The sequence below is a fragment of the Cynocephalus volans genome, chromosome 4 (genome assembly GCF_027409185.1).
Source record: "Cynocephalus volans isolate mCynVol1 chromosome 4, mCynVol1.pri, whole genome shotgun sequence".
Taxonomy (NCBI): Eukaryota; Metazoa; Chordata; class Mammalia; order Dermoptera; family Cynocephalidae; genus Cynocephalus; species Cynocephalus volans.
The window spans coordinates 148,639,181-148,650,672 of record NC_084463.1 but is presented as its reverse complement, the minus strand read 5'-3'; the positions used below and the strand labels follow the sequence as shown (position 1 = coordinate 148,650,672).

The window sequence follows — 11,492 nt, the reverse complement described above, 5'->3', positions numbered from 1 at the left end:
TAACAGAGTTAAAAGACAACCAACAGAGTGAGATAAAATATTTGCAAAATATACATCTGACAAAGGATTAATATCCAGAATATATAAGGAACTCAAACAACTTTACAAGAAGAAAACAAGCAACCCAATTAAAAAATGCACAAAAGAGCTAAGTAGGCATTTCTCTAAGGAAGATATCCAAATGGCCAACAGACATATGAAAAAATGCTCAACATCACTCAGCATCCGGGAAATGCAAATCAAAACCACACTGAGATACCATCTAACCCCAGTTAGGATGGCTAAAATCCAAAAGACTCTGAACGATAAATGCTGGCGAGGTTGCGGAGAAAAAGGAACTCTCATACATTGTTGGTGGGACTGCAAAATGGTGCAGCCTCTATGGAAAATGGTATGGAGGTTCCTCAAACAATTGCAGATAGATCTACCATACGACCCAGCTATCCCACTGCTGGGAATATACCCAGAGGAATGGAAATCATCAAGTCAAAGGTATACCTGTTCCCCAATGTTTATCGCAGCACTCTTTACAATAGCCAAGAGTTGGAACCAGCCCAAATGCCCATCATCAGATGAGTGGATACGGAAAATGTGGTACATCTACACAATGGAATATTACTCAGCTATAAAAACGAATGAAATACTGCCATTTGCAACAACATGGATGGACCTTGAGAGAATTATATTAAGTGAAACATGTCAGACACAGAAAGAGAAATACCACATGTTCTTACTTATTGGTGGGAGCTGAAAATTAATATATAAATTCACACACACACACACACACACACACACACACACACAAAAAAAAAAAAAAAAAAAAAAAAAAAAAAACCAGGGGGGAGGGAAGAAGATATAACAACCACAATTACTTGAAGTTGATACGACAAGCAAACAGAAAGGACACTGTTCGGGGGGAGGGGGGAGGGAGAAGGGAGGGAGGTTTTGGTGATGGGGAGCAATAATCAGCCACAATGTATATCGACAAAATAAAATTTTTTAAAAAATAAAATAAAAATAAAAAATAAATAAATTTTTTAAAAATTTTTAAAAAATAGAAATAAAAATAGGAATTCTCTGATTTCAACAGTATTACGTTTCTTCAGTATCTTGGTTTAGAATCTTCCTAAAAGGTCACTTAGTTCCTTTTTTTTTTCTTATTTATTATTTTTACTGTAACATAGTTGAATATCAATAATCATGAGCAATATGTGATGCTCAAATAAGAATAATTGTTATATTCAGTAATATACACTGTCATTGCTATTTGTGGCCCTTTACCAATTCTTCCCTCCCCCCTTCCTTCCTGCTTCTAGAAACTTTAGTTCTCCTTTTGAAAGTTCAATGTGTTATTGTGAATGTTGTATCTTTCTTTCTTTCTTTTATTTATATGTTTATTCTTTTAGCTCCCACTTACATGTGAAAACATATGGCATTTCTCTTTCACTGCCTGGCTTATTTCACTTAATATGATTTCTCTAGTTCATTCATGTTGCTGTGAATGGCGATATTTTTTTGTTTTTTATGGCAATATAATATTCCATTGTGTGTATATAACACATTTTCCTTACCCAGTCATCTGATGATGGACATCTGGGCTGGTCTAACAGTTCAAGGGTTTTTTTCTCTAGTCAAAGTTCTAGAATCTCCACTGATGTAATGGTTGAATCTAGCTGCTTTGTAGTAGAAGCAGATGGTATTGCAAAGTTCTTAACCTTCATGGCTGTGACCCAATAAAAATAATCTAAGGTACTGATTTTAAGGAGAAGCCTTTTTCTATCAACACATATGGCTAAATACCTTAAGTCACAATAGGTCTGCCCAGTCTACTATGTCATGGGATGTGTGATCACATAGTTGCTGCTCTGTGCCTGGGATTAGTAGTGGTAGATTAAATGACAGTCTGCTGCTTGTTACAGACAAGGCTAATGTTGTGACAGTTCACAGATGTGCTCAAAATGGAAACATAATTCCTCTGGGTTTCCCAATCCATTTCTAGAACCAGTCATTTTATTTTATTAGGCTTAATCATATGAAATTTCTAATATTCAGACTCCTGTTGGTTTATGAAAACAAAATTTCATTTTTTTTCAATCTTACATGTTCTTTCATTTATCCTTAGCCACCAAATGTAAGTATGTCACATAAAGAGGGTATTTTGTGGTTTTTGTTACTCTTTTTACTTCAATTTTTTTTAGTGGCTTGTACTCATTGAGAAATACCTAGTGATTTATTTCTGTTTAATACCAAAAATTCTTCTCCTCCTGTGGCCCACCTGACTGCTATCACCTTTTTCCATGCAATTATCTCCTTCTCTACTGTATGCCCAACTACAAAAGCTCATGTCAAAGCAGCCACTGTGCTGTTTACAGTCATTATCCCCATGCTGAATTTCCTCCTCTACATCCTTATGAACAAAGATTCAAAGCAGATATTTTTTATATCAATGATAATTAATGTAAATTATGCTTTAAATTGATTAAAAATTGCATTGCCATTATTTTCCATGGCCATAATGTTTTACAATTATCTTTGGTTTCTTTAGTTGTAATGCATTCTGATTCACTTCTTCTCAGGAGGTTTCATAAGGAAATATATTTCAAAATCTCTTCTCTGGACTGCATGGAAGTCAAGATTAAGAAGTTGTCTGTATTTAGGAACTTATGAAAACTGAGACATAGGTTATGGTTTAGTTTTAAGTTGTGCTTAATAAAAGTGCTGCAAACCTGATTCCAAGTTTTCTTGACATGATCCGTACTCACATTTCATAACCAACTCTTATGTCTCAGTAAGTTCTATAAAACACAACATTTTGTTTCAATTGAAACTTCATTTCAAGGTGTCCAGTGGTACTAAGATGTTAAGCTAAGTTGAAAAGACAACATAGAAGAACAGGTTTTGGGGGTTTTTTTTTGTTTGTTTGTTTGTTTTGACAACTGCATCTTAGCCCCCTTGGACACCTTGGGAAGACTGTGTACAACTTAACTCTATCTTGTCCCATCCAGAGATGAGGAAGTTGAAGTATTTATGCATCCGCTACACTTGTCCACATAAGTAACCCGTTAATCAATGTTGTCTTTTCACCTTAGCTACTAGTGCTTACTAAAATCCTCCTCCCAATAAACTACTTACATCTTAGTTTTGTCTTGGTGCCTGCTACTAAGGAAATCAACCCAGGAATGACAAACATCATTGGAACACATATGAGGCATACATTTAATAATTATTACATAAAAGAGTGCACACTAACTATGTACTACAAAAAATACCCAAGAAATACTGATAAATGATGTAATGAACAAACTTCAAAAAGCAGTTGAATTGATAAAATCAAGTGTTGTCTAGGATGTGGATTTAACAAACTTTTAAAAGTGCTGAATATGAATGTGAAGTTGATCAAAACTTTTTGAAACCTATTTGGAAGTATAAACTCATAATTCCATTCTTTGCTAAATACTAAATAGAAACATATATTTGCATCAAAGTAAGAGAAAAGAATACTCAGAACAACACTATTTCTAATTGACTCAAATTGAAAATAACTCATATATCCATCAAAACACAAATATTTTGTTGTATTTATTCAATTGAATACAATATAGAAATGAAAAAAAAAAAATCTGCCCATACTCTTCAGAACAACATCATGAAATTTCACAGCCATAACATGAAGCAAGAAAAGGTGAATATCGAAGTGTATAAATAGTATTGTTTTACTAATATAATCTTTATACACTGGCAAAATTAGTCTATAGTAATGGGCCCGAATATTAAGAACTACTAATTGGGACTTAAAAACTACTTATTGTGATGGGGCATTCTGTATGCTCTTGACTAATATTTTGGTAATAATTAACATTACGCTGAGATTATGGGTTTTAGGGGAAGTGTAACAAGAGGTGAAATGCCTTTTTCATCACATCATGTCAGGGGAACATGATGTCCACATCATATCACTGCTGATGGTAAACTTAATCTTTTACCTTATGTAGTGTTTGACAGGTTTCTCCACTATAAATTTCAATACAAAAATTAAACTGCAGTTAACATAATACCAGCTACTTAAGAATACTTAATGTTTATTTTTAATTTTCTATCTATTCAGTAATGTCTTCAATGAACATGTATTATTATTTCAGTAATTCAATACTTAACAGCAATTAATGGAATAGATGTGGTGAGATGATTATCTCAAATAATTTAGAAAAATGCATCTCTCACAATGACACCACACAGTGTTTTAACAAATTGTATGTTTGGAAGCCCATTGAGGAATATCCCAATTATAATACCCCAGGGTCTATATCTCCATAGTCATGGGGGCAGGTATAAGACCCAGAGTATAACAGGAGTTACAACTGTGTATACAGCCTTTAGTCTTTTCCTCGTACTCTCTGAGATTTCTTATGACCTGAAAATTAAATGCCATCTTACTGGCACCTTCCTTGAAATGTGCTTCCACTTTCATTGCAGATCTCAAGCCTGTTGTTATCCTAAAGAATTACTGAGAAGAAAACTGCCTAAGATTCATCAATCATAAAAAGAAATTCTCAGTAAATTAATCAAGAGTTTCTGGTTTAAGGTTAGTTCATTTGTTTTTTGACATCTTTCAACTCAGGTGTAAAATGTGTAGGTCTAGCTCATGTAGATTAATCTAAAATTTCCATAGGTCTCTTTTTATGGTCAGAGACATTTTAATTTAAACTAACAAGGCATTAAGTATTTATTAGAATTATTATTACTTTATTTTTTTACAGAAAATGGCACAGTGGCACCACTGAGGAATAATGGAAAAAAGTTGCAGAAAATGGGGCACTTTTTGAAGTTGAATGCCCTAGGCCTGGATTTGATTTGAGTACAATTCTAATTCTAACCACCAATGCTAGAAATTTATTTGACATTTCCAGGGATTAAATGCCAAGTTTTTTTTTTTTTTTTTCTGAGTATCTTTTGGTTGTTTACCTAATAATTGTACAAAATAGCCAGGGCAGTAATTGCAGGCTTTACTAATATGATAAAAGGTTGACAGGGAATCATTTATTAAAAGTGTGAACAATAGTTAATGTTTAAAGTGTATACATTCTAGCCCACAAGCTACTGGAAATAATATGCTCATGATAAATGGTGTGTGTCTGGGGTTGCTTATAGTGCACGTAGAGGTAGAAACTCATGGGGCTGAGTCAGGAGTCTGGTACATGTTCCAGGTAAAGCTGAAAGGATGGAAAAAATTATACCTGCATTTCTGCTGTAGCCTCATGTCTATATCTTCATTCATTCTGCTTTACGTGTTGCAAGGCCATTCTTCTTGTGCCCACCCTCCTTGCACCTCCTTATCTTCCCAAAATATGCCTCATCATAAAAGAGGGATTATTTTCTTGGTTAAGAAATGTGTAATTTTTTTGTGTAATTTTCATTGTATAGTAGAACATATTTTGTATGGAAATATTGTTGGTGATTTTAGGATGGATGTATATATGTGTATATGTGTGTGTGTGTGTGTGTGTGTGTGTGTGTGTGTGTGTGTGTGTGTGTGTGTGTGCGCACACATATATACATATCAGGAGGGGATATCTAAAGAGCATTAATAAACAGCTAATTAAAATTTCATTGATTATTTTTATTTAATAATATAAGTTAAACAAAATATAATTAAAGGACTCAAAAATACAGCAGCAGGCAGTGTGCATTGATGGAGAATATATTGGAGGGCACAGAGACATCTTACTGATGAGATTGTGTCACAAACTCTGAAACATTAGGTGGAAGTATAGACAAGGTACATGTGCAGGGTTATCTCAATGCTTAAATTCTATGTTTATTAAATTTTGTATTATGCCTAGCAAAGGTGAAAAATGAAAAAAACAAATATTACTAACATTTCCGTGTCACCAAGTGCAGTGTCAAGTCCTCTTGATCTTTAGTGTCACTCTTAGAATAATGACAATGTTCTCTGTGCTTCTGTTCTGCCTCTCTTTTTTCTAATTTCATAATTTTTGTTGTACTATAAATTTACGTTTCAATTATATATTAATAATACTGACAAGTGCTGGATTTTAAATATTTAGAATGATTACTACATATTGTCCGTACCATTGGTTCTCACCCTCTAGCATGCATCAAAATCACCTGGAGGCCAGGTTAAACCACAAATTGTGGGCCTCATCCCAGAGTTTTAGATTTAGAAGTTTGAAGATGGGACTAGAGAATTCAGAATCCTAAGAAATGTCAGGTGCTGGTGCTGCTGCTGTTTGAGGACTGCAGTTTGACAACCACTCTTCTGTGTCACTCTTCACAGAAACACATGAAGCATCTTTCCCCTCTCTGTGTTTCTTTTCAATCCTGCTTTCTAGAAATAACTTTTTGTTTTGTTTTGTTTTATCCAACAGGAATCATGATGTTATCTGAAGGAAATCAAAGCAGCACACTCACTTTTACTCTCTTGGGGTTTTCAGAATACCCAGAATTTCGGGTTCCACTCTTTCTGGTTTTCTTGTCCATCTACACAGTCACTGTGGTGGGGAATTTGGGCATGATAATCATCATCAAGGTCAATTCAAAACTCCACACAATCATGTACTTTTTCCTGAGTCACTTGTCCTTTGTAGATTTCTGTTATTCCACCGTAGTTACACCGAAACTGTTGGAGAACTTGGTTGTGGAAGACAGAACCATCTCTTTCTCAGGCTGCATCACACAATTTTGTTTTGCTTGTTGTTTTGCAGTGACAGAAATGTTCATTCTAGCAGCGATGGCCTATGACCGTTTTGTGGCTCTTTGTAACCCCTTGCTCTATAGCACTATTATGTCTCAGAAGCTTTCTGCTCTTCTGGTGGGTGGGTCTTACACATGGGGTGTAGTTTGTTCCCTGACACTCACGTATTTTCTTCTTACACTGTCCTATTGTAAGTCTAGCATCATGAATAATTTTTTCTGTGAGTACTCTGTAATTATTTCTGTCTCCTGCTCAGACCCCTATATCACCCAGATGCTATGTTTTATTATTGCTGTATTCAATGAGGTGAGCAGCCTGGTGATTATTCTCATGTCGTATATACTCATTTTCATCACGGTTATGAAGATACCTTCTGCAAGCGGGCGCTGGAAAACCTTCTCCACCTGTGCCTCCCACCTGACTGCCATCACCATCTTCCAGGGAACCATCCTTTTCCTTTACTGTGTTCCTAACCCTAAAACATCTTGGCTTATTGTTAAAGTGGCTTCTGTGTTTTATACAGTGGTGATTCCTATGCTGAACCCATTGATCTGTAGCCTTAGGAACAAAGATGTGAAGGAGACATTCAAAAAATTGGTTGTCACCAAATTGCTTTGTCACACATCATATTTTTAGACTTATTATTTTATTTCTCAAAAAATGATTTACTGTACTACAGATTTCCTAATTCTTATACTGCAATTGATGATTCAAATTATTTAATCAACAGCCTATTGGTTAATATACATATAAATGGCAGAAGAGCATTTTGTGATTATTTATTTTGTATACATCAATGCTTAGTGAAATAGCTGCAAACCATGTAAATCACAAATTAAAAAAAAATTTGGACCATCTGTAGCAATATTTATAATTATTTTTAAATGCTTTGCTATGTATACTAGAATTTTATTTGTGTTTTACCAAAGTAAAACTAATTTCCAATTCATCAAATATGAGTAGGTTCAGCATGGTCCCTGAAAGTTTTAATCAGGAGGCCCATACTCCTGGGAGAGCTTTTACAAATGCTTCACCTTACTGTATCATTTACAAAGATGCTCCCTTTCCTTTTGGGGGTTTAAATGGCCGAAGTTGATTTTTATTTTCGCAAACAAAATTGAATAAAGTACTGTTTTGCTTTTCTCACATGCATGCTCTATTTTATTTCAAAAACTACTTGAGCAATCAAGGCATGGCATATTAAAGTAATAGAGTCCCAAACTGAATGCACCCATATCTAGTCATTTAAATTTCAACAAAAAGGTCATTGTAAGTTAATGGAAAAAGGATGTGTTTCTAACAAATAGTAAAGAAAAAACTGGATACCCATATGGATAAAAGAGCCTTAAACTTACTTCCTGTCATATAAAACTATTAAGTCAAATCAAATGGAATCTATCATAGATCTAAACCCAAATGTAAATCCTACAAAATTTGAGCATGAAACATAAGGAGTGTCTTTCCAAATTTGAGGTGAAAACTTTTTAGGTTGAATGCAAAAATACTAGGTCATCAAAAAATTGATGAAATTAACTTCAGCCAAGTTAAAAATGTGTAGCAAATGTTTCTTAATGATGAAAGAAACCAGTAAGAAGATAAAAATGAAAGCAATGATTGTGAGTAAATATTTGCAAAACATATGTCTGAGAAAGTCTTTGTATTTAGAACATATAAAGAGCTCTTACACTCAAAACCAGAAAACAAACCATCCTATAAAGAATGTTTAAAATAGTTGAGGAGACACTTGACAAAAGAAGATAGGCAAATTATTGGTAAATACATGGACAGACGCTAAGTATTATTAGTCATCAGTGAAATTTATTCTAAAATTATGAGATGTCACTGCACAACTTTTAGAATGGCTGATACGAATAGGATTGTTATACCAGGTACTGGTGAGAACATGGAGCAAATGGAACACATATATTTGAGATGTGGGTAAAAGGGACAATGACTTTAAAAACAGTTTAGGAGTATCTCGTGGAGACTTACTCCAGAGACTTCCTATACAACCCAACTATTTATTTCCTAGGTATTTACCCATGAAAACTAAAATCAAACCTTTTAACTTAGGACACCATTCTTCTTTCTGTCATATGCAATAATGTGGGGAAGGGTAAGGAGTTGGGAGAGTAGTGTGCTTGGGAGATTTGTGAACTTTTTTTCACTCTCTTTAAAACGTGATTTTCCTAGAAAAGGAGGATTTTCTTTTAGATAGAGCTTTTGCTATAGACATATTAAGGGAAAACAGAGGTGTCAGGAAAAACAGAAACATCTTGCTACTTTAACATAGGGAAATTGATTATACATATATATGCACTTGCATACATACATATACACATATGTAATTGTATGTACATAATCATATGTATAACTATATATAACTATATATATATATATGTATATATATATATACAGAGAGAGAGAGAGAGAGAGAGAAGGAAAACATGATACAACATTCATATACATGGTAGTGTCCATAGTCTTCATCTGCGTTGTGACTTTGTTACCAAGCCATTGAGAATTAGAGTAATGAGGTATAATTGTCCTTCCAAGTAATTGTCGTATTTTGATTCAAGTTTAGGGATGTAGTTTGTTCGTTAAAAAGAAAAGTGGTTTTCACATTGCTGTTGATTCTCAGAAAAGACAGGCTATATATGAGTCCATGTCTGGTCAGCAGAAAAAAAAATAACTATTCTTGGATTTTAAACAGAAGAAATTTAAAACAGTAATTTGTCATGAAAGTTTGGATTAAAAGAGGATAAGAGAGGTCTTCCTTAGATTAGGAAATGGGCCATTACAATTCACTGGATGGACATACAAAGTTTTGATAAAATTCAGCCCACCCCATAACCTATTACTTCTCCTTGGATGTGGCCCTGCTGAGGTTTTGATTGAGACTTGACTGGCGTGTGCCTCTCTCTCATCTGAAAGGTAGATACAGATTAAGCTCTACCTTGCAGAAGTTTGACTTCAGATCTTTCTCCTGCTACTCAATACAACTTAAAAGTCAGAGATATGGTCAAGCTTTTGTGGAAGCTCCCAATTCCCTTGTCAGATTTTGCCTCTTAACTGCCATGGAATTTCTGTGGAATATGTCCATCTGCCTTTCTAGTTCAGGTCCACAGCTTGCAGTGCATCACCAGAACTCAACAAATGTCCTGTGGGGGAAGTTGCTGTCAGTTTTGAGTTTCTTTTTCTGTTTTCCAGCTTTATTGATGTAGGATAGACAAATAAAAATTGTGTATATTTAAAGCCTACGGCCTAATATTTTGATATATGTGTACATTGCAAATCAATTATCTCAACAAAACTGATTAATGTATCCATCACTTCACATAGGTAGTATTTTTTTGTAGTGAGAACAGAGATCTACCCTCAGAAAAAATATCAAGAATGCAATATAATATTTTTAATTATAGTCATTATGGTGTACATTAGACTTCCAGTGCTTATTTATATTATTAATGAAGGTTTGTTCCATTGGACCAATATCTCTTTTCCTCCCCCAGTGCAGCCACAAGTAATCATTCTACTGTCTCTATGAGTTTGATTTTTTAAAGAGATTCTACATATAACTAATATCATTCAGTACTTGTCTTTCTGTGTCTGGAAAAGATCATAATCATCAGGATCAATCCCAAACTCCACACCCCCATGTACTTTTTCCTCAGCTACTTGTCCTTTGTTGATTCCTGTTACTCCAGTACAGTTCCCCCCAAACTGCTGTAGAACTTGGCTGTGGAAGACAGAACCATCTTCTTTATGGGATGCATCATGCAATTCTTCTTGGCTACTGTATTTGCAGTGGCAGAAACATTCATGTTGGCAGTGATGGCCTATGACAGATTTGTGGCCGTTTGTAACCCTCTCCTCTACACAGCTGTCATGTCTCCAAAGCTCTGTGTGTCATTAGTGGCCAGGCCCTATGCACGGGTTATAGTCTCCTCCCTGACACTCACCTATTTCCTCTTGGCCTTATCCTTCCGTGGGTCTAACATCACGAATAATTTTGTCTGTGAGCACTCAGTCATCGTCTCTGTCCTGTGCTCTGACTCCTACATCAGCCAAGTGCTTTGTTTTGTCATCGCCATATTCAATGAGGTGAGCAGCCTGGTAATTGTTCCCACTACTTATAGTTTTATCTTTATCACTGTCATGAAAATGCCTTCTGCTGGTGGGCACCATAAAGCTTTCTCTACCTGTGCCTCCCACCTGAGCATCATCACCATTTTCTATGGGACCATCCTGTTCCTCTATTGTGTCACCCACTCCAAAAACTCATGGCTCATAGTCAAAGTAGGTTCTGTATTTTATATGGTGGTCATTCCCGTGCTCAACTCTTTGATCTACAGCCTCAGGAACAAAGATGTGAGAGACACAGTCAAGAAGTTAATGACTCACCCAACACAATTTTGTTGAAGATTTTTATTCCCAAAGGTAATCTGATTCATTAGATTGAGGATAATTTAATGCTTTGACTAGAGATGATGATTCAAATAATTTAGTCAGTTCACCAGTCAGATTTTTAAATATCTTATAATAGATCATTTATTTGTTTACCTTAGAATTTAACAGAATACCTGAGAACCATATGTGAAGTAACACAAGTGTTGTGTATTGAACAGTGTCTCCTAAATTATGTCCATGTAGAACCTCAAAAGTGACCTTACTTGGAAATAGGATCTTTGCAATTGTAAATAAGGTAAGGATCGAGATGAGATCATAGTGAATTAGGGAGGGCACTAAATCCAATGAGAATGCCCTTATGAGACAGTAA

The 11,492-nt window shown here is 35.0% G+C and overlaps 1 protein-coding gene and 1 pseudogene across 1 annotated transcript; both read left to right on the top strand.

The window, feature by feature from the left end:
• The first annotated feature begins 6,391 nt into the window (after positions 1 to 6,391).
• Positions 6,392 to 7,348, top strand: LOC134376504 (olfactory receptor 5D13-like). The gene has a single exon (XM_063095029.1). It carries the CDS (start codon positions 6,392 to 6,394, stop codon positions 7,346 to 7,348), a length of 957 nt encoding a protein of 318 aa, XP_062951099.1.
• A 1,468-nt stretch (positions 7,349 to 8,816) lies between these two features.
• LOC134376503 (olfactory receptor 5D13-like) lies at positions 8,817 to 11,134 on the top strand (annotated as a pseudogene).
• The last annotated feature ends 358 nt before the right edge of the window (positions 11,135 to 11,492 follow it).